This window comes from Magnolia sinica, chromosome 7, assembly GCF_029962835.1.
Source record: "Magnolia sinica isolate HGM2019 chromosome 7, MsV1, whole genome shotgun sequence".
Classification (NCBI taxonomy): domain Eukaryota; kingdom Viridiplantae; phylum Streptophyta; class Magnoliopsida; order Magnoliales; family Magnoliaceae; genus Magnolia; species Magnolia sinica.
The window spans coordinates 76,936,455-76,959,572 of record NC_080579.1 but is presented as its reverse complement, the minus strand read 5'-3'; the positions used below and the strand labels follow the sequence as shown (position 1 = coordinate 76,959,572).

Below are 23,118 nucleotides of genomic sequence, written 5' to 3'. Positions count from 1 at the left end.
GTTGTCGATCTCGAAAACAGGGCACACAAATCTCGCCCTACCCCACTGCAGCGTCGCCCTTATATGGAGACACACCGAGACGGCCTGGCCTAAGTTCTCTCTTCCATCAAAGTGTTGTCCTGAGACGCCCGTTTGAAACGAGATCGCCCATCCCATCCCATATCCCAGTCTTTTGAGGGATGGGCAACCTCTGCTGGTGGGATTTGCCGAATTCGTCAGGCGGCCTGCTGTGTTTACGAGGGTGCTAGGACTGAAGTACAATCACCGTCTCAAACAATAAATGGGATGGAATAGCACATCATAGCCCTCCTAATACAGTATAATCCCATCCACCGCGTCGGGCCAAACACGCCCTAAAGGCCTTTGCATTTGCACTACTTCACTTTTCTGAACCGTAGTCCAAAAAGCAAACGCGGTTTCTTTCATTAATACGGTTCCATAATCAGCTACTACTTCTTTCATAGGAGGGATCTACTTAGATACAGTGGCTTGCCACACACTTTCATTTAAGGATCTGAAAAAAATCCTCATCCTGACCTTCCAGTATGAATAATTAGAGCTGTCAAAAAGAGGTGGCTTGGTAATGGATAAACTGTCGAAATTTGATATAATAAAGCTCTAAATCTAGCCCAAGGAGGGAAATCCAATAAATAAATAAATAAAATAACCCTCTCTGATACCACTTGAAAAGGAGAACAACCTTATTTCGTAAATTTCTTTAAAATTAAAATCTTAAACTTTACAAGAGTAAGTAAAAATAAAATATTACAACATTCACCACTCGACTTGAATTTAAATGTAATCATCCACCACAATAAAAATAAAGGCATTCACCACATAACACAGAGAATGTACCAATCTTGGGTTTAATCTTCTCTTGATTTTGAGCTTAAGCTTTTCTTGATCATGAGTTTGATCTTCTCTTAATTATGGACCGGTGTTGAATATTTATTGTCAAGTTGTTTTGGCTATCCAAAATTTGATAACTAAAGTGTGATTAATCATTATAACACTTACAAATGTAAAAATAGTTGGAAAATGAATCCATCGTACATAAACCGCGTATATAATCCATCACGGTGGCCCATGGTGTCACAATAAGCACCTCCTGAACGTGCATCCACAGCTCTCACTAAAGTGTGGGGTAACCATTAACTAAAAATATTAAATTTCTGTTTTTCACTGTAATGTATAAAAAATAGCATGGCATCATATGATCACAAGTGTGGCCTACTTTTTACACGGACCAAATATCCTGCACGTGTAACACTTCATTGAATCCCCCCATCGACTCTTCTCTTTCTAGAAGGCCAAAGAACCTCCTCCTCAGTCTAATCATCTCCTCCCCTCCTGTAAGAAACCAAGCGACCTTTAAACCCCCTCCCTTTTACATAACCACCACACCATTTCTCCTCTCCAGACCATGAAACGCCCCATAGACGATATAACCCCATCCCTCCCCTCTTCTCCAAAACCCTCCCTTAAAAAGCCTGTCTTCCTCACCAAAGCCCAGCGCGAGCAGCTCGCCCTCCAACGCCGGCAGGAAGAAGTCGCCGTTCAAAAGCGCCAAACCCTAGAAATCCATTCCCAATCCCTCCCAGAACCCCGCTCCCGCGACGACGATTCCCGGCCCCGTGATCGTGACCGTGACCGCGACGACGATTCCCGGATCCGCGATCGTGACCGCGACCGCGACGACGATTCCCGGCCTCGCGACCGCGACCGCGACCGCGACCGCGACGACGATTCCCGGCTCCGCGATCGTGATCGTGACCGCGATGACGATTCCCGGTCCCGTGATCGAGATCGAGACCGCCACCACCGTTCAAATTCCGACCGCAGGCCTGCCCCCGGGGCCCGCGATGAGGACTCCAAGTCCCGTGACCGCGTACGAACAGAGAAGCAGGTCGAGCGCGAGCGGGAGAAGGAGCTCGAATCCATCAAGGAGCAGTACCTTGGCAGCAAGAAGCCCAAGAAGCGTGTGATCAAGCCAAGCGAGAAGTTTCGGTTCTCGTTTGACTGGGAAAACACTGAGGACACTTCCCGTGACATGAACGTGCTCTACCAGAACCCACATGAGGCTCGGCTCCTCTTTGGCCGGGGTTTCCGTGCTGGGATGGACCGTCGGGAGCAGAAGAAGCTTGCTGCTAAGAATGAGAAGGACCTCCGTGAGGAGATTCGTAAGAAGGAGGGCGTGGAGGAACGGCCTGAGGAGGCTGCGGCCCAGCGGCAGAAGGAGGAGGCTGCGGACCTCTATGACACTTTCGATATGCGTGTGGACCGCCACTGGTCTGAGAAGAAGCTTGATGAGATGACAGAGCGGGACTGGCGTATTTTCCGTGAGGACTTCAATATATCATATAAGGGGTCCCGCATCCCCCGGCCCATGCGGAACTGGCCTGAGAGCAGGCTCAGCAATGAGCTGTTGAAGGCAGTTGAGAAGGCAGGGTATAAGACCCCGTCCCCAATCCAGATGGCTGCAATTCCTCTCGGGCTGCAGCAGCGGGATGTGATTGGGATTGCTGAGACGGGGTCCGGTAAGACTGCTGCTTTTGTTCTTCCTATGCTTACGTACATCTCCAGGCTTCCTCCAATGAATGAAGATAATGAGGCTGAGGGCCCATATGCCGTTGTGATGGCTCCCACGAGAGAGCTTGCACAGCAGATTGAGGATGAGACCGTGAAGTTTGCGCATTATTTGGGGATTAAGGTGGTGTCAATTGTGGGTGGGCAGTCAATTGAAGAGCAGGGGTTTAAGCTTAGGCAGGGGTGTGAGGTTGTGATTGCAACGCCAGGCCGGCTTTTGGATTGCTTGGAGCGGAGGTACGCCGTATTGAATCAGTGTAATTATGTAGTTCTCGATGAAGCTGATCGGATGATTGATATGGGGTTTGAACCCCAGGTAGTTGGGGTGCTCGATGCAATGCCTTCAAGCAATTTGAAGCCAGAGAATGAGGATGAAGAGCTTGACGAGAAGAGGATTTACCGTACCACATACATGTTTAGTGCTACCATGCCTCCCGCTGTTGAGCGCCTGGCGAGAAAGTATTTGCGGAACCCAGTTGTTGTCACAATTGGAACAGCTGGTAAGACAACAGACCTCATCACGCAGCATGTGATCATGCTGAAGGAATCGGAGAAGATGTCGCGGCTGCAAAAGCTTCTTAATGAGCTTGGTGACAAGACTGCGATTGTGTTCATCAACACTAAGAAGTCCGCAGACTCTCTTGCCAAGTCATTGGATAAGGCGGGGTATCGAGTGACGACGTTGCATGGTGGGAAGACGCAGGAGCAGCGAGAGATTAGTCTTGAAGGGTTTAGGAGCAAGAGGTTTACGGTTCTCGTGGCAACGGATGTGGCAGGCCGTGGAATTGACATACCGGATGTGGCTCAAGTTATAAATTACGATATGCCTGGGAATATTGAAATGTACACCCATCGTATTGGCCGGACTGGGCGTGCTGGGAAGACAGGTGTGGCAACTACATTCTTGACTATGCATGATACGGACGTGTTCTATGATCTTAAGCAGATGCTTATTCAGAGCAATAGTCCAGTGCCTCCGGAGCTGGCGAGGCATGAGGCTTCAAAGTTCAAACCTGGGACAATTCCAGACCGGCCGCCGAGACGCAATGACACTGTTTTTGCTCATTGAGGATTTCCGATTTTCAGAGCTGTTGTGCTTGTGAGATGATCTGGTCCATTGAGCTGTTTAGGTTGTTGGGATTAGAAGATTCTTGTTCATGTGCTACGAGGAAAAGCATCTGGAATGCAAATTCCAAAGGTATCGTGTTTCTCTTCATTGTTAAAAGTGATAGAGGGCGACATTACTAGCTTTTATTTATTTATTTAAATTTTCTGTGTTTTGCTCCGCCTTATGGACGAGTATTGGCTTAGTAGAAGGTTTTTCATGCTGATATAATTGAAACATTTGTGTATGCAATCTTAAGATATTCATTTCATTGTCAAGTTTGTTATTTTTCCTCCTTTTGATATTTCCATGTCTTACTTTAGCTGTTGGTTTGGTGAATCATCGGAGAAAACTTTCTGGATTGAGTGCACTGAATGAGAACCCAATAGTTCTATTATTCGTAGAAATGAGACCATCGACGACCTTCAGAAGAGAGGCCTCTTCCTTCCCAATGCGTGTCCTCTGTGCGTGGCTGATGCGGAGTCAGTCGACCACATTCCGCTTCACTGTCCATTCTCTGTGCATATCTGGAATGGTATTTTATGGCAGACTGATGTTGCTTGGGTGGTCCCTTACCGCATAGAAGACCATCTTTGTTCTTGGGAAATTGGGGGAGGCAGGAAGCTTGGTAAAAAGAGATGGAAAATTGCCTTCCTAGCTGCTATTTGGGCAATCTGTTTAGAAAGAAATAGCCGGTGTTTTAAGAATAAGTCTTCTCCTTATGGTGGGGTCCTTTGTAAAGTTTTCCGGTGGCTTCAGGAGCGGGCTCCTTGAGTGTCTGTAGGGTTGGTTCCAGATCTCTGGGAGCTCTTTTGTATGGGTGTTCTTTGTTTTTTCTTTCTTTTCTCTTCTTTTTCCTGCTGTAGGTTTGCTCTTGTTTTTGGCTTTGCCTTCAGTTAATATAATTTTCATCTTTCAAAAAACAAAAAGAAAGAAAGAAAGATTGCAAGACACTATTCCTTGGCCATTCTGTTAGCCTCCAATGCATGATATGCCATGATCATGTGACGGTGGGTGTGTGGAAGTGCACGCAGTATTGTTTATCTTGTTTGATGAACTTTATGTCATGTAGACTCTTAAAAAAAAAAAAAGAAAAAAAAAGGAAAAAAGGTTGGGCATAATGCATGCAGTCTTTATGGAGCCATCATGATTTTTCTTGGCTACAATCCTTCCATTCATTTTGTTTCATTAATGGGTTGTTGTTTCATTAATGGATGACACTCTTCTTTTTTTTGTGAGGCCTCTGAGGTTGTTGTCATCAATCTTAGGAAAATCCTTCCTGGCTTTGAAGTTGTTTTGGGCCTCAAAATTAACCTCTTCAAAAGCAAAATGTTGGGTATTAATATTTCTTCAGATTGCCTTTCTAGATTGGCCGAGGCTTTCGGGTGCAAGGCCTTGGCTGATGTTAATGCTACTCTCTTGGGCAAATGAGTTTGACGGTTTGGTTCTGAGATGGGTCTATGGTGGAGAGATTATTGTCGGTAAATATAGTACTGATGAGGGAGGCTGGTTCACTTAGGGGGTGTTTGGCGCATGACATTGGGAAGGATTAGGTGGGATGGGATTCAAAAAGCGTAATTATTACACATGGCAGGGATTGTCCCCTGTTACCATGGGATAAGCTTAATTCCATGCTATGTTTGTAATACGGTGGCACATTGAATGGATATACCCACCATCATTTGAAACTATTGAGAATAACACGTGTTATATCCAAATCGGTCATTTGTTTTGTAACATCATTTTATGGCGTGGGCCTAAAAATGAAGCAGATCCAAAACTTATGTGGCCCTAAAGAAGTTTTCAATGGTAGGTATTCAATCCCCGCTGCTTTCTATGGTGGGGTCCACTTGAGCTTTAGATCTACCTGATTTTTTGGCCCATGCTCTAAAATGATCTCGAAAAATGGGTGGACGGTGTGGATATAGCCCACACATCATGGTGGGACCTACACAACTTGCTAACATTGAGTGGAATTGGCACGGGACCCAATGCAATTCCATCTAATCTAATTCCAAGTTTTTCCATTCTTCCCAAACATTGAGTGGAATTGGCATGGGACCAAATGCAATTCCATCCCACCTAATCCCATCTAATACCATGCGCCAAACGCCCCCTAAGGGCCTGTTTGGATTGACATATAAGGGTGTATTGTATTGTATCCAACTACCATTCATGTATACGTTTGATCAATTTCAGAATATATCCACATCAACATGCCATAAATCAATGTTTGGATAGGAGGTATTGTTCGGGCAAGTATACAAATTCACGGTCTGATGAATGTTTGGATACGACGTATCAGGGCTGCGTATTGTATATACGTATAATATTGACGATACTTGTACAACGATGGCTATTTTCAAACAGATGCTGGAGTAGAGTTGATTCTGGGGGTCTATGTGGGTCCCTCAATGAGGTCCGCGAGCCATCCACGCCGTCCATCTATTTTAGTTGTTAGATTTTGTTTCGATTAGGGCCAAACAGCTAATCGATGCCGTCCAATTAGAATTTTGGACTGGACATAGGATCCGATTCGAACCGTGCATCTACTAGTTGTGGGACCCACCATTGTTGTCCAATGCGATCGCATATGCGTATATACGATTGCATATGCGCATACCGTGGATCGAATCGCATATGCCATGATGGCATATGCGATCTTGGCAAGTATGCCATGGCATACTTTGATATGCGGCCAATATGCGATCACATATGCAAGTATGTGATCGCATACTGCATATGCGATCGCATATTTCATAATAATCAGAGCGGAAGCAATTTTTTTAGTTTTTATTTTTTCAATTTGGAAAACTTTTGCCTATAAATAGGGCACTCAATCCCCTCCATTTTCACTATTCTTCACTCCAAAGCTCTAAATCTCTTACTCTCTCTCTCTTACTCTAATCTCTACAATTATTTCAAGTATGTTTATTTTTGTATTTTATAAGTTGTGCTTACTTTTTGTAAATTAAGTTGTAAGTTATAACTTTTAAGTTGTTTCAAGTTATCCATTTATCAGTAAAATTTCTTTGCTCGAAGTTTATAATAATTAGTTCTCTTTTAATGTAGCTTGATTGTTTTGTTAAAATTTATATAATATAATATAAGTAATTAAATATATAACTTAATGAAACACTCAAACTATAATGAAATAAGTAAAATAACCCAATCCAATCATGTTTACTAATTAGGCAAGTTTTTCCTTTTTTTAAAGATTTTTTTCATTAGCTTTTTTTTTAATTTTTTAAATAAAAAATATGCCATGGCATATGTGATTGTGTGATCGCATATGCAAACAGCATATGCTGATCGCATACAATCGCATATGCGATTTGACAACATTGGGACTCACCATGATCTGGCCCATTTTTTGATCCGTACAATATCTTGGAAAAAAAGACGCAAAATATAGGGGGATAAATAAAGAAAAAATGTTAAAAAAAGGGAAAAAATAACAACTTATTAAAGCCAGAACATGTGATCGGATTGTCGATCCGATCTGAAAGTCACTCGAATACTCTGTTCAAAGGTATGTTCAAAAAAAAAAAAACACCGTTCACTTTGATCCATCATAGCTATTTTCAAACAGATTTTTACATCGTCAAAAGAGAATGATTCAAACAGGAATCATTATCTCCTGATCCTCACATAAACAACGATAAAATAAACTCCCTAACAGCTGCATATAATATTAACAGACCAAGCAACAAACCAACAAGCGGACGATTGATGAGTTGTTCGTCTCTAACACTAGCAGCTGCCATTCTTTCAGGTTTGCCATCTTCTGAACCCATATTACTGAATATGGTTCGCTCTGCCGAAGCAGGTACACTCGTCCCAGTTTCCATCGTCGCCGGACGATGTGATGCACAAACACTGTCATCGTGAGGTGTCCTCCCGGTCGCTCCGTCGAAGACCGTAGCCTAAATGATAGAGTAAAGAATCATAAAATCTGTTTATCCTAGTCTTAGTAAGATGTAATACTGATTGTTATGAGGATGAAATGTAATTACGTACGATAATAGTTACAACCAACCTTATGTTGATTCCATGCATTGATGGCATCTTCGTAAGTCCTGAAGGACTGGTGTCTGCAGCTATTGAATCGGTGAACCTGTGCGTTGCAATCCTCCCACCTGTTATATATTCCTGGGTTTGTTCCCACAAACACCACGTAAAACTTTCGGTTCATTTCCTTGCAATTGGTAAACAACAAGATTATCAGTGCAAAAAATGTAAATCACCGTCTTTAATTCAATATTATCCTTTCAAGATTATCGATCAAAATATCCAAGACAGAAGTGTATTAGTAAAAATCTGAATCAGAAGCAATAATTCAATGTTATCTTGTCAATATTATTTATCTGATATGCATAATAATCAGATATTGGAATAGTTCAATGGCCACACATCACTGCCACAAATCTATGAGCCCTGAAACACGCACGAAGTCCATGATCAATTTCTTGTATGCCCGTTAATCTTGTGGGACACTGTCCACTAGTTTAAGTCAAAAGAACCAAACGACCTGCCATAAACCTGTAGCATTCTCATTAATAGCATAATCAATATAAGCAGGTCAAGATTATAAAGCTAGAATTGCTGTTCCAACAGCAATTAAAGCACCTAGAGTATTAAGTTAAATTCCCCAACCGAGCCAATTCAGGCTCCCATAAAACAGTTTCCACACAAATCCAGGAAAAAAAAAAAAAAGTTGGTCCAAAACAAGACTGTCAACATGTATCACAAGTGTCCCACTTCCACTCCGGGCCACTGTGACTGAGGATAACTTTCTCTATCCATTCCTTTTTCCTTTCATGTCCCATCTTCATAAAAAATCCGGCACTGACTAAATCGGACTGCAAAACCCTTGTAACCTGAATCTGGTGCTCATGGCTAAGACCATCCACCTCCTCTAAAATCCCAAGCAGCCGCTACACACATGCCATACTCTTGCCCTGTGCCATAGTAATTGTTAGGGTCTTCGCAACTTCAGCCATTTCCTCCATCCTGTCACCTATCTGTTCACTCGACTTACCCTTCCTTTGACAGCTTATATCACTCGCATTTGAGCGACTGTGATGAGATCCTGATGTCGTCTCCATTGAGTTTTTATTATAATGCTTAGCCCGATGTGTGGATCCCTCACCACCGTGAGTGTGGGGAGTAGACCCATGATCATCCTCATCATCAGATGAGAGATGTACAGTCTCGAAAGTCTCCTCTTCAGAACCATCATCAGAATTCAGTTCATTACGACCGCGCTGCTTCCCTGAAATTGGTGAAGAGTAAGCCGTACTTGCAAAGGAACCGTGTGCACACTCATTGCTGAAGATAATAGCCAAGTTGTCATATCTTTCAATGTGTTTTTTGCGCACTCGTTCAGCATAAGGGTGTGACTGTACACAGGTAGACGATATATTTAGCATAAAATCTTAAAAATAAGAAATATGATTAGAAATGCAAATCTTTGTACAAATCCTGACCAAATTTACCGTTATATAGCCTTCCCAGACATCGTCAGTTGCGATAACCATCTTCTCGTTTGCGTCCCAACCGAAACCAGAGGCATTAAGCATGTCCTTGATTGCCCAGTAGAGTCTCTTCAACGTCTGTAGACGATTTGATATATGACGATTTTCTAGCAATATGTCACAAATGTCATGGATTTCCTTGATTGTTTCCTTGTATGCCTCGTGTGTAAATCCGATATCACTCTTCAGTCCAAGATTTACTTGCTCTACTAAGGCATCAACCAAGGAATTATCCATGCTATTAGACCACTGTATTCTTGTAATTTTGCTACCGCCGGCTAACCTTCTTTTCGGGTTAGATAGACTCTTTGGTGATGGCCCTTTGCGAGGGCGTAACATTTTTTTTTTTTTTGGGTGTTGCAAGCTATTCTGTAGGTGAACTTGGACTCCAGCATGAAGAACCACCCCTCTTTGAAGGAGACGATTCCACATTTTTTTTTTCTTAAATCCTTCAATGTGCTCCTCAAGAAATTCATATCACCTACGCCACATTAACTGTTAATAGAAACATGATAGGTATAGCCAGATGATGCACCAAAGTAATAATTCATAACAACAGATGACATTCAAACGCTAATAATAATAATCGTCTCAACATTGTGAAAATCTGTTAAATATTCCTGATTTAAACTAAGCATATCAATACATAAACCAACAAAACTAAATACGTTGTCTTGTGCATGGAAAACTGTCATTCCACATTCTCTCAACAATCTCGTTTCTCTTCCTTGCCCACTCATCCCTTGTGCGGTCCGTCACCCGAGATAACGCTCGACCTTCCTCCACGGTAGTGACTGCTACAGGGGATGGCGAAATGTCCTCTGTACTGTCTCCACTGTCCTCTACTGCCTCAGTCAGTCCATCTTCACCACTAACACGGATAAAATTATGAATGACATAGCAAGTTATGATAATTTTCACTTGAGTTATAAACTTGAACTGAGGAGTATGTAGAATAGGAAAGTGGCCTACCAAAAGAACGCTCTATGACATTTCGCAATTGGGCGTGGTGATAATTGAAAAGTTCTTTTTTATTAGCAGGCTTCCTTCCAGTACGAAACTCATTTAAGTGATATCGCACACCTCGATAGGGTGACATAAACCTGGGTGAATGTGCATATCTAGCATCAACAACATAATATTTTCCTACACATTGCAAGATATGTTTCAGACATAAACTTCTATAATGTAAACAATCACCCCCTATATATGATTACCATGAGGAATAAGAAAATAGTCATGGCGATGGATTTGTGCATTTTGTAAGACACGAGCATCGGATGTGGAGCCATCCCAATCAGCGAGCATGTATACAAATTTCATATTAGAAGTACATGCAGCCAAAACATTCTGTGACAGAAATCATTTCCTATTTCTGAAAGTTGAGCTTGATTCTTTTAGCAAAAAAGCCGGGATATGGGTACCATCTAGGGCCCCGATGTAGTCCTACAATCAAAAGTGTGCCACATGATCAGTTCATTCCTTAACTGTGCAAAATTTTACCAATGACATCCAATATTTGTACAATAATACCTGAAAGTATGGACTCCACAAAGGGTTGTCGGATATTTTTTTGGGTGTGCGTAATCTAGGAAACTTCACATATTTTGGATATAGACCGATTATAGCATCCAACACTCTAGTAAAGTGTCTGCTTACAGTCTCACCAGATCATATAAATCGATAACTAATCACACGATTACGTACATTGTGTCCGATAGTATGTAGAAACATTATAACCTGCTTTTCCATACTGCACCTCCTGGTATCGGATAGGAGTTTCCGATCTCTCAACAACGAACATAATTCGAAGAAATTGTCCCTGCCCATTCTCAGCTGCGCAAGACAATTAACATCGCTCTTTCTTATTATTTCATTGATAAATCTATCCCTCTCAATGTGACCATCCTTGAGCTTTGTCTTAATACAGTAACGACGATAATATTCAACGACTCCCATTACACATGCAAAAGCTGCCATGGCTGTTAATGTAGCAGCTATTTCATTCTCAGTCCATTCACTAGTAGAGGACCTTTCATTGGTATGTTCCGCACTATCGGAAGCCATGGGATTATTGGAGTAGAAAGTTATCTTAATGGGAATTACAATCAATGATATATTTTATATCTATAGCAACAAGAAATGATACCATAACATTCATTCCAAAAAATGAGTCAATTCAGTGATGCATCTGTTAACAGGTTTCTTTTAAACTTGCTGGTTGACGCATCCATCATCATCATCTAGATATTAAAAGCATGAATCTCTGTTAACAGGTATTTTTTAAAGCATGACAAACATGATACTTTGTTAACACACACCGATCATCATCGATTACTTAAAGCATGAAACTCTGTTTACAAGTATATTTTAAACTTGCTGATATACATATTCGTAAAATGTTTTTTAAAAAAGCTGTTAAGGAACATCATACACTGTGATATTCATGGGAATATCACAATAACAACTTCACGCACCTGTTGTCCGAAATGGAGAATGTGGAGAGATGACTATTTTCCACAGAGAGCACAGAGACGTTTATTGTCTACATCGGCGCATGACGAGTTTTAGGGGTTAGGAAATGATTTAGTTATTAAAACAGATGATTAAGGAAATGATAGTTAAAATTGGAGCTCTGATGCTATGTCCATCATAGTATGCATGCCTTCAGATAAAAATCTACACAATGGTGAATAGGGAAAACATATTCGAAAAGGAGGGTCATCTTAAGAAAGGCCATTCCGAATCGATTTCGACAAAAAGATGGTGTGCCAAATTAAGAAACAAGGAAGAGATGAGTAACACCTCTACCACTGATCAACCCGGATGATGCATAGCCTTACGAAAATATAGAACTTCCCAAAAGCAGATGGTTTAGAAGAAGAAGAATGAGTGAGGGTTTTATATATACAAAACCCTTCTACAAAACAAACTCTCCGACCCACACACGATCACCTACCTTTAAACAGCCGCATGCACCCATTATATCCAATCTTCCACACTGACAGAGCGGAGATTGTATAAACCCTATGATTCGACGGAATAGGCATACCTGGAAAGGGAATAGGGATTTCACAGATGGGGGTGTATACACAGACTGTATACACCCCATCGCGAAGGGGCTACTTGCACTCCAGACGTAGAATCCACTGATAACATGAATCGGCTCATGGTTTCAGGGTAGTTGCGTATTGAAGTATGATATGGAAGGAAGATATACATACCTGGACGATTGGCTTTCAGGCGTCTGATCTGGTAAACGAAATCCCTACTCCGTCCGATCCAACAGCTCGAGAAGAGTATTGACTATATAACAAAACTCAGACCTTCGGAGAAGAACCGGAGCAGCTGAATGCCCACATGCAATGGAAGTGAGATGATCTAAGGCGATGCCGGAGTAGGAATTTTCCATTCTCCATAGATAGAAAACCCTGCAAACAGATAGCTATGCTGTCGCACGTGAATACTCCGCAATGAATAGACTGCACTGCACGATGCAGTGCCGTCTGAAAACACATTACCGCCTTTTGAATTTTTTGACTCCCTGATGTATTCGCACGCATGGTAACCCACGGAATTGAACTCCAATTCAAACATTGTATAATGTATTAATCCACCTTTAATACAATCCAATCCAATCCGGACCGTCAATCCAAACAGGCCCTAAATCTTCTACCCTCTACAAAACCTCCTCAATCTAGAAAGCCATTGCCTCTTTTAGGCTTCAAGTATTGGAGGGTTTCTTCTTTACTCTTGACGATGGCAAGCGGATAAGGTTCTGGTTGGGGACTATTAGATCTCTGAAGATCCCCCTTTCAATCTTTCTTTCCCAGATTAGCCAGAATTGATTCTAATATGTCTGCTTTGGTGGCAGAGCCCGAGTTGGAAGATTTTTCGAATCCGCTAAAGCTTCTGGATGGTATCGAGCCATCTCTGGCGAAGAGGACACCTTATCTTGGTCGCTTTCCCCTTCAGACTGATTCTCCACCAAGTCTTTGCTTTATCTGATGCAGGGATTCTCCCAATCTCATCCCTCGCCTTTCCCCTCCTTTTTGTGGTTCTATGGTAGTCCGCTGAAAGTGGCTGCCTTTGCATGGCTTTTTGTGGTCAACCTTCAATGTTGCGGCTTGATTCTCCCCAATAGCTCTCTGACTTTGATGCCAATGTGATGCCGAATCCATCAACCACTTATTCTTCCACTGTCCCTTCACTAGAGGTGTGGTTTGCTATTCTCGTCAAGTTCAACACCTCTTAGGTCATGCAGGAAGATGTGGTTTGCATGTTCTCTGCCTGTCACGTTGGATACACCAATAAAGATATTAAATTGCTGTTGTGTTTGATTGGTTTGGCTACTCGATGGGCAATCCAGAGGGAAAGAAACAATCGCTGCTTCTGGGACCTTCCCCCCTCCTCTTCTAGGGCATCAGATTTGATTTTTTGTGAAGTGGGTGACTGGTCTCTTGCTCTTCAGTCTTAGGATTGTAGGCTTGTTATTCTTTTGGTGGTTTGTGTAGAGTTGCAGGCCCTGGCCTGGTTATTTTTGTCTCGAGTTACGTAGCTGTCTTAGGTTTTTCTGTTTTCTTTTCTTTCTTGCTGCATAGTTATTTTTTTTCTTGTTCTTTTTGTTTAATAATATTTACAATTTTTTTAAAAAATGACCATTTTGTAACAGTAATAATTTGGGCCATTATGCATTATGGGGTTGTCATGGCCTGTCCCCAGAAAAAGGGACCATAACGGTCCCGTAACACCTGTAAGGTCCGTAATGATCTGTTTAAGAACCTATTTTTTCTGGAGAAAAAATGTATTTGAGATAAAAACTCTTCTTCTTCTTCTTTCTCCTCCTCTGCAAGTGCAACAACTCTCATACTCTCTTCCTCTCTCTTGTCTTTTCGAAAGCATACGTGTCTTCATATTATTTAAGGGCGTGTTTGGCCAGACTGATCCCATGGGATTAGGAGGGATGGAATGGTTTTTAAGGTAATGATGGTGGTGTCAGTGTTTGTCCATTGATCCCATGGGTTTGCAATAGCCCATGGGATATACAGCAGCATGTTTCGACCATCACAAATGGATGGGTTTGCATCTCCACTGCTTCTTGTGGTGTGCAAACCAAAAAACAGGTTCATCGCTGAATGTAGGCTGGTGAAAATGATGGAGGGAGTGGATATCTCATTGATATCTCGGTGGGCCCCACATAGCGGTGAAAACTTGCATCCCGGGATTGGCAGAATCCGTCTCAGAAACGGGCGGTGTTTATGAGGGCACGGTGGATGAAATACATCCCGCCATCCCAAACAGCAAACGGGATGGGATGGCGCGCAATAACCCTCCTAATTCCATCTAATCCCATACCTCTTGACTGTCCAAACACGCCCTAAGCTTTAAAAAGGGACTTATATGATACTCTGTTGCGTATGATGCTTGATACACTTGCACGTAGGAATTGCACACGAGGCAGATATTAAATCAAATTAGCTGATTAAAATGTAGGGCCCATTGTTGTTAAGTCGAATGATCCTAATTGTTGATATGCGGACACTTGTTTGTTGAAATAGGACGACTGAATATTTTTAATTCTTCACCGTCCAATAAATGTCCACTGATCTGATAGTTAGATGATGAAATAAGCATAATTGGGGCCGATTGCATTAGTGAGATGAGTGCTATCGATTGCATGAATTTCAGGCCGATTTGGGGGGTATTCGTGTTGTCTCAATCAGCGACACCATTCATATGCATTAGTGGGATGAACATCATAGATTGCACGAATTCGGGGCCAATTTAGGGGCGTTCTAGTGGTTCCCCAAATTGGCAATTGGTTATCGAGTCAATGAGATCTCAACAACCGAATTGCAAAGAAATGGACCAGAGTACACCCACAGGAATATTTGAGAAGACGGAGAAATACTTTATTGATGTCAAACTTCTTACAATACTTTAGAAAAACTCACACTTGGAAAATTTTGGAATCCTTACCTCCTATGCCCTCCCTCCCCACCCCAAGAATATTTAATGAGGATCCCCCACCCCAACTAAGTGAATGATTTTAAGTCAATCTAATCTACCTAAGATGGTAAAAGTCTGATAATAGTAAAAGCAAATGTAGGAAACAATCCATGAACTACTAGTAAATGCCCGCATAGTATAACAGGAGCCAAAACTTGCTCCATTGTCAGGTTATTGTGGCATTCACATTGTAATTGTTTTGTAACAGTGACTGTATTTAGCCTATTTGTTCAAGCTCATGTTGATTTGGTTCTATTCGAGGGACTAGAGCTTTACTCAGTTCTGGTCATTTTACTTGTGCATGGAAAAGTAATAGTCGGAAGAAAATTGATCTTGTTTATAGATAGTGATCTGAAAATTGTTAGCTTATAGATGGCGGGATATGTGCAAGGCTTTATATGCACACTCACTACTGTGCTTATCGGAACCAATAAATTAAAGGGATTCATAATTGTTTGGATTGTTAAAAAAACATTAAATAATAGATCTTTAACATTTTTTTTTGTGTCCTTTTGCTCCAGGAGGCGCTCTCTTTCTTTGCAGATGTCAAATGTGCATATTGCTCTCACTGGTATTCGTGCTTTTATTGTTCATCTTTGAAAGGTGGAAACTAATTGATACACAACTACTGTAACTCTACTAAGACAACAATGCCTACGTTAATTGGTAGCAGGGAAACAGCTTTCGGAGCCCTCCAATGGGTGCTGTTGTTTTGTTATTTGAGTAGTTCCTGCATTTTTTTTTTTTTTTTTGAATTAGATAAACGATTCTATCATTTCAACTTGTTTTTTCTATTGTTCATAACTGCATGTGCTGCTTTTTTTGATTGGTTTGATGTCTTCTCTCTTGCCAGTTATTAAATAGGATATAACATTCTAGCTTCTATTATTGTTACAATGGACACATTATCTTAGAGTGGAGTGATTGATTGAGTCCTATATGTTAATTCCTTCCAAACACATTGGTTACAAGATGTATGATCTTCGTGCAGCATATCTTTGTCTTTTTTTTTGAAGATTGATCTTTGTGCATCATATCAATGTTAAATGTTTATAATTATTTTCTCAAGAGCTCCACTGCCATAAATAGATCTCTATTAGCACATGGAAATATCAGGATTTGTCCAATTTAAATCATGATAGCTCACCAAAAAAAATGATGAATCATCACTTCTACATGTAGGAAGCATATAGTGTGGAACATTACTTTCTGTAGGAATCTGAGGATGGATATTTGGAAGTTTTGCAGAGTTGTTGGGTGTTTTTGGTGATGTCATCATTCAGGAAGAGTGTGGGATGTAGATGTTTGGAAGTAGAATTCTAGTGGTTTGTTCTCGACTAGATTGTTCTACGAAGTTTCATTGAGGAAGGGGCTACACCCCTTCAGATTGAGGTTCCTCTGCTCCTTGGTAAGGCGAAACCTTTGCCTGGACAACAATGGTGGGTGAGATCCTTGCTTGGACCATCTTCAAGAGGGTGGTCATTGGCACCCAAGCATATTCTTCATGCAGGACAGTGGGGAGGAAGTGGGTTTTCAGCCACCTCACTTCGTGCAGGTGACTCTAGCCTTATATCCGTAGTGACGGACTTCAAATTTGCAGGACCTGCTAGAATTCCCTTAGGGAGTGTTTGTTTTTCCAATTTCATGTGTAATGTAAAGTAAATGAACCATCATTATCATTTCAAGTTAGCTTGTTTAAATAAGAATTGTGGCTCATAAATCGAGAGTCAAATGCATCTGTAATAGGAGACTGGTAATTGGAATTGTAAATCATTACAGTTGTATATGATAAAACAACTTTTTTTTGATGCCCGGGTAAAACAAACAATGGGAGTAATGTCACCATATTAGTAGTTGTCAAATGCAGCTGATTTGTCCGTACAATTAAAGGAAATTGTAAAATTGTAATCATTACCAATTTCCAGACATTTACTGGTGTAATAGGAAAAACAAACACGCCCGTAATGTAAACCTAGTCTGCACCTAAACATACCTTGAAACCGAGCAATGCACTTGTAGAGTTTATAGTTGTGGGGCACTTGTAGAGTTTATAGTTGTGGGAACCAGGCCCAACCCAGGCCAGGGGACCAACACCCCTTTTTTGGAGACCTCTTTGTGGCACGGATAAAATTTCTATGTGCCAGAAAGTTGTTCATTTTGAGACCCCTCTTGGAAGCGGACAAACTTCTTTAGAGTTGTTTAAGATTATCGGGAATGTTGAAACATGTATTCGGGTCCTAGAGAGTACCTTCTTTGCTGAACTGTCTCCTTCAGGTTGCAATTGCATTGTTAAGATCTTGTATTCTATTGGGTAATCCTTTTTGAGTTACGTTTCCAATGAGCCTAACATCAGATGATTATCTTCGAGCACCAAGATATGAGTCAAAAACCTGAAGGTGTGCAAAAACCAAACTAGATGTGATTTTAGAAAGTTGGCCCAACTTCCAAAGACCCTTATCTCCCTATACCCCCAGGATTTCAACCTGAAACTAGAGCCGATATACAAAGAAGCACGACATATGCCCTCTTTAGCAGGAGCTTCTGCCCAAGAGTTGGCCACCCTAGGGACATGATTAAAGGAAACAACAAAACTAGAAAGCAAAGCTTTGATTTATTTTATAATGAAACACTGTTGCCACGGACCTTAAAAAAAAAACCATTGCCATGGTGGCAGCCTGGGCCTTGAAACCCAGGAGATGACACATTTAGAATCTCCTTCGATAATAATATGATTGGCATCACTGGCCTGCTGCTTCCATATCTTTAGTTCAGTCTTTATACCCTCCAGCTCAGCCCGATGGAATCACCAACCCCAGCAGATCCTTGATAACATGAATTTTATCGTCCCATGTGCGTCTCTAGTGACTCCTTTTGTTCCAAATTGCCTAGGCTTGCCCATAGAGTTGCCATCAATGTTAAGCTTCCACCACTCCATTGGGGGGTGTCACTGTTCTACTTTTTTTTTGATCGGCTTTCTTGTAACACCATTGGTTACCTCATGCCAATTTCATAGAAGATCAGACATAGAAAGTCCTTTTAAGGCATCGATTGTCTTAAAACCCACTAGCAAAGGACCACTTTAATATTTTCCGTTTCGAAGATTCTTTCATTTCTTTCTTTAGAGGCTCCAACGGATAGCATGGGAGAGCATCTTCCCAAAGACATTCCCTATTGCCTGATTGACGGAAAGGACACTTTCTCCACCCTCTAAACAAGTCCTTGACCAACCTGCACACGACCTAAATGATATCGAATATTATTAAAGAACTGCCAAATATTGTATGCGTACTTGCAATGGATAAACAAATGAGCGACAAACTCTTTATCTTTTCTGCACAAGATGCACATGTTTGGGATCATCCAATTCCTTTGCTGCAAATTCTCCTGATTTAAAAGGTCTGCACACTAAAAGTGGAGAATTTGAGCCCCACATCTTTTTAGGATCATCCAATTCCTTTTCTGAAATTCTCTTGATTTAAAAGGCCTGGACACTAAAAGAGGAGAATTCAAGTCCCGCATCAGGGTCATCCAATTCCTTTGCAATTCTCTTGATTTAATAAGCCTGGCCACTAAAAGAGGAGAGAATTCGAGCCCCACATATTTTTAAAGTAAAGAGGTAGAGGATTATTGTGGCAAATCACATACTATGCCTTCAGATGAGAAACTCCCATCTGATGCTGGATCCTGGAACTTCTTATCTTTGTCATTAGCTGAAATGAACGCCTGCTCAAGCAAAGGCAAACAGTCTTGAAACATCTGGTTCTCATAGTCCTGCAAGTTTCTGCAAGAAAAGTTCCAGACCAACTTACCCTCAAGAAATTCAAAACAATCCTTCCCCTTCAAACCATGATGAGCAATTGCATATAACCTAGAAATCGGTGAGCAAGAAGAATTTCCCATCCATATTTTTCCCCAAAATGGATCCTTCCCATTACAAACAAGAAACCTCACCCCTTCATTGAAAATCTTTCCAATGCCACAAGAATCGACAAATTTAGAAACTGCCCAAATAGCTCTTTTCCCCTTTGACCCCTTTTGGTTTCCACCATCCATCTCACCATATTTATTGGCAATTACCTTGTGCCACAAAGCTCCTCCTTCATGACCAAGGCGCCACCGGCCCACCACCACTTTGAAGGGAGAGTCCAATGCTTCTCTCTAATCCTATTGATGCCAATTCCCTCAACCTCTTTGGATTTTTACACCTCATCCAACCTCATGAGATGAAACTTAAAGGTCTCTATGAATCTTCTCAATGTTGTTGGCCTTGGAATCTGGTATTTAAAAAAAATAATTAGCAGTATATTGGAAGATTCGCCAAGGTTGATTTAATTAGTGTAACCACCCAATGAAAAAGTAGAATCTTTTCCACAATGCTAAATGTTTCTTAGTCCATTACACCACTGGATCTCATATAGGAGATTGAGGATTAAACCCAAGCATAATGCCCAAGTACTTCATAGGAAAATGGTCCACGTTGCAATTTAAGACCTTTGCTATCCTATCAACCGACGAGCCAAAGGCTGCCACACCTACCACTGCACTTTCTGAGACTTACTCGATGGCCCAGTACTGCTTCAAAACATCAAAAGAATAATCCTGGCTACTCGAATTTGATTCACTTTTGCCTCACAGAATGTAAGGGCCTGTTTGTTTTTCTGAATTCTATGGTAAAGTAATGCAAGTGGGCCATCATTATTGTTTCCCAATGTTTGTTTAAACAAATATTTCGGCACATACATCGAGGGCTAAATGCATATGTAATATAAGAGAGTTAAATGCATTTGTAATCATTACAATTTTACATTGTAAAATCTCAATTTGTACAATTTTACATGGTTAAAACAACTAATGAAAGTATGTCATCATTGTGGTCAAATGCATTTTACATCACCAAATAGGTGAATTGAATTGTAATCATTTCCCACTTTCTTTAATTTATTGAGGTAATTCGAAAAACAAATATTCCCTAAGGGCCTGTTTGGATGCCTGTAATTTTTTTAAGTTGTAAGAAAGTTACATGTAACTTACTTATAGGTGTAAGAAAGTTACAGGTAATCCTGTTTGGATGTAAGTGGTAACTTACTTACAGGTAACTTTGTTTTTGTGTTTGGATAACCTGTAACTTTGTTATAGGTAATAAGTTGAATATTCATGCTAAATAGAACTTGAAATAAGGAATCATTGAAAAATCAGATTGACACATAAAAAAGATGGGATAAAATTATTCTATTTTATTAAGCCCATGTGAATGAATAGTTTAGCCGATTCTTAGGCTAAACCAATCAAAAGGTGGGCCATAAAAGTGGGCCCATGTTTTCGAAAGGCTTGTAATGTGGGTAAAAAACTTGAGGATTGAATTTATAAAGTGCAAAATATGTATGTACTAACTTGAAAATAAGGGAAAAACCTCGTACCATTCAATATCTCGGGATGCAACCCATTCCCGTGTGGTTTTACAAAATGAACAATGGAATGACATGGATATAAATTCTCTGCATTATGTCACCACTGTTTCATGTGGTGTAGTCCACATGAGAGTTGGATGTTCCCTAAAATAATAATAAAAAATGGATGGACAACATGTATATAACACATAAATCATGGTGGGGCCCACATAACACCATCATTAGTAGTCACTTTTAGCAGACTACTGTCCATGGGTTGCTGATGAGTTATGTGGGCCCACTATGATGTACATAAGAAATAAGGGCCTATTTGGATTAAGGTACATCACTGGAAACAATGTACATAAAAAATAAGGTACATCACTGGAAAAAATAAGGTTGATTGAAATAAGGTACATCAAAAATAAGGTTGATTGAAATAAGGTACATCCATTATTCCAGATCATTTTAAGTCATCAGCCCAAAAATAAGGTACATCAAAATTTCGAGTGGACCACATCACTGGAAACAATGTTGATTGAACACCCACCATTAAAAACTTTTGGTGGGCCACCAATGTTTTCGATCAAACTGATCTTTGTTTTGTTCCCTTCATCTAAGTCTTTATGACCTAGTCAATAGGTTGGATGTGAAATAAACATTACAGTGGGCCCTAGCAGTTTTTAAATGGACTTTCAATCATTATTGTTTTCGGTGGTGTGGTCCACTTGAGATTTAGATATCCTTCATTTTTGGAATCAACCTTAAAATGATCCAAAAGAATGGATGGATGGCATGGATAAAACAAATATGAGATGGTGGGCCCCACAGACCATCGGCCATTATCCACGCCTCTTAGCCAAACTGTGTTCGTCGACCTGGACGTAAAAATAAAAAAGAAGGAAAGGAAAATAAGCAATAGAAAGAAAGAAAGGGGTTTCTAACCTTGCTGAAGCTCGATGGGAGAGGGAGAAGGAGACTGAGAGAGGAAACGGAGGCTGCGAGAGGGAAATGGCGACATTAGAGAGGGATATCTGTTTATATGGCAAAATGGCCACTAACCTTCTTCAATACACAGCTGTGATTCTCCCCAATGGCAGCCTCGTAGGCTTCATTGCGTCTGCATGTAGCCTTATAGCCTTCAATGGCTGCTTGTAGCCTTGCCTTCAATGGCCGTTCATTCCGTCTGAAGGTAGGTAGGCCTCTTCAATGCAACTGCGATTCTTTTCAGAAATTTTGATTTCAAAATTTCCAATCGTTACTTGTATCAAAGATACATGTAACTTGAAAAATGACTCAAGTGCTTGTATCATTTTCGCCTCTTTCTCCTGTAAAAAAGTCACAGGTTGAGAGAAAATTACCTGTGACTTTCCTCCCCCCAAACACCACCTGTAACAATCTCACGTTACATTTAAAAAATTTTACAGGCATCCTAACAGGCCCTAAGAGTATCATACTCAAATTCATTTTCTAGAAGAAAACTATTATTTTCCATTGAGATTCCCTAATAAAAGTTTTTCTCATCAGAACCATCAGAAATTAGATTTCTAAATCACAAGCAAGCTCATAAGGTAAGCCTCCCCCTTCACATCTCCTTTCTCTCTGATATTACGATTCTTATCTCAAGGTTGCAATCAAGATGGGTCCTACATCATGGATGGCCCAAATAAAGACTAGATTATCTCCATTATAATCAATATGGTCCCTTCATCCTAGCTGCTGATCGAATGGTTGGGATCACCTAATAGAAGTGATTTTTAAGAGGATCGACAATCAAAGATGGACCCCACATGATAGATGGTCTAGATCACTGATTAAACATTTTCAATGTCTAATAAATATGGACCATCCATTTTCGTATTCATTGTGCCCCACATGATGGATGGTTCATATAAATGATCGGTCCTCTTTCATAATCAATATAGACTCCATTTTCCTTTCCACTGATTGGAAGATTAGGATGATTTATAATAAGAGAGAGCTCCATGTGATGGATGGGACAGATCATTGATTGAAATTCTCTATTGTAATAAATATGGACCATTCATTTTCCTTGATATAGATCCTTTAGTTAGGATCATCTGATCAAAGTGATTTTTAGGATAGATTAGTAAGCAAATGTGGCCCAAATAAAAAGTGTAGTGATGGTTTTTGTGGTTGTGGAAGAGGGCAAACAAATTCCATGAAAAACTTTGTTACAAAACAAACGTAGGAAAATAGTTTTCATTTCCTAGTATTTCAATAGAAAACACATTTCCATTTATATAAGTGAGGGAGAATTACACTCATTGGTTGACTGAGGAGAGTGAAATTCCTTTGGGGTAACTTGATTTTGATTTGGGACTTGAGCAGGTGGGTTACTAGGTTGAGTTTCCAACCTTTTCTTTTCCTAGTGACCAAAAAGGCCCTACGGCAACAGTAGAAGCTCAGAAAACTCAAGAGATTATACAAGTTCCTATTGTTGCTTCTGAGGCAGAGGTTTTCTTGGCAGTTG

The 23,118-nt window shown here is 40.7% G+C and overlaps 1 protein-coding gene across 2 annotated transcripts; it reads left to right on the top strand.

Annotated features, from left to right (window-relative positions):
• Window positions 1-1,295: 1,295 nt before the first annotated feature.
• LOC131251467 (DEAD-box ATP-dependent RNA helicase 21) lies at window positions 1,296-3,977 on the top strand. Of its 2 annotated transcripts, XM_058252182.1 has the most exons (2): window positions 1,296-1,709; window positions 1,755-3,784. In XM_058252182.1, the coding sequence occupies exons 1-2, from the start codon at window positions 1,424-1,426 to the stop codon at window positions 3,653-3,655; spliced, it is 2,187 nt and encodes a 728-aa protein (XP_058108165.1). In that variant the 5' UTR covers window positions 1,296-1,423; the 3' UTR covers window positions 3,656-3,784. The 2 variants fall into 2 exon arrangements, with proteins under 2 accessions (XP_058108165.1, XP_058108164.1); XM_058252181.1 differs by having other exon boundaries at window positions 1,296-3,977.
• The last annotated feature ends 19,141 nt before the right edge of the window (window positions 3,978-23,118 follow it).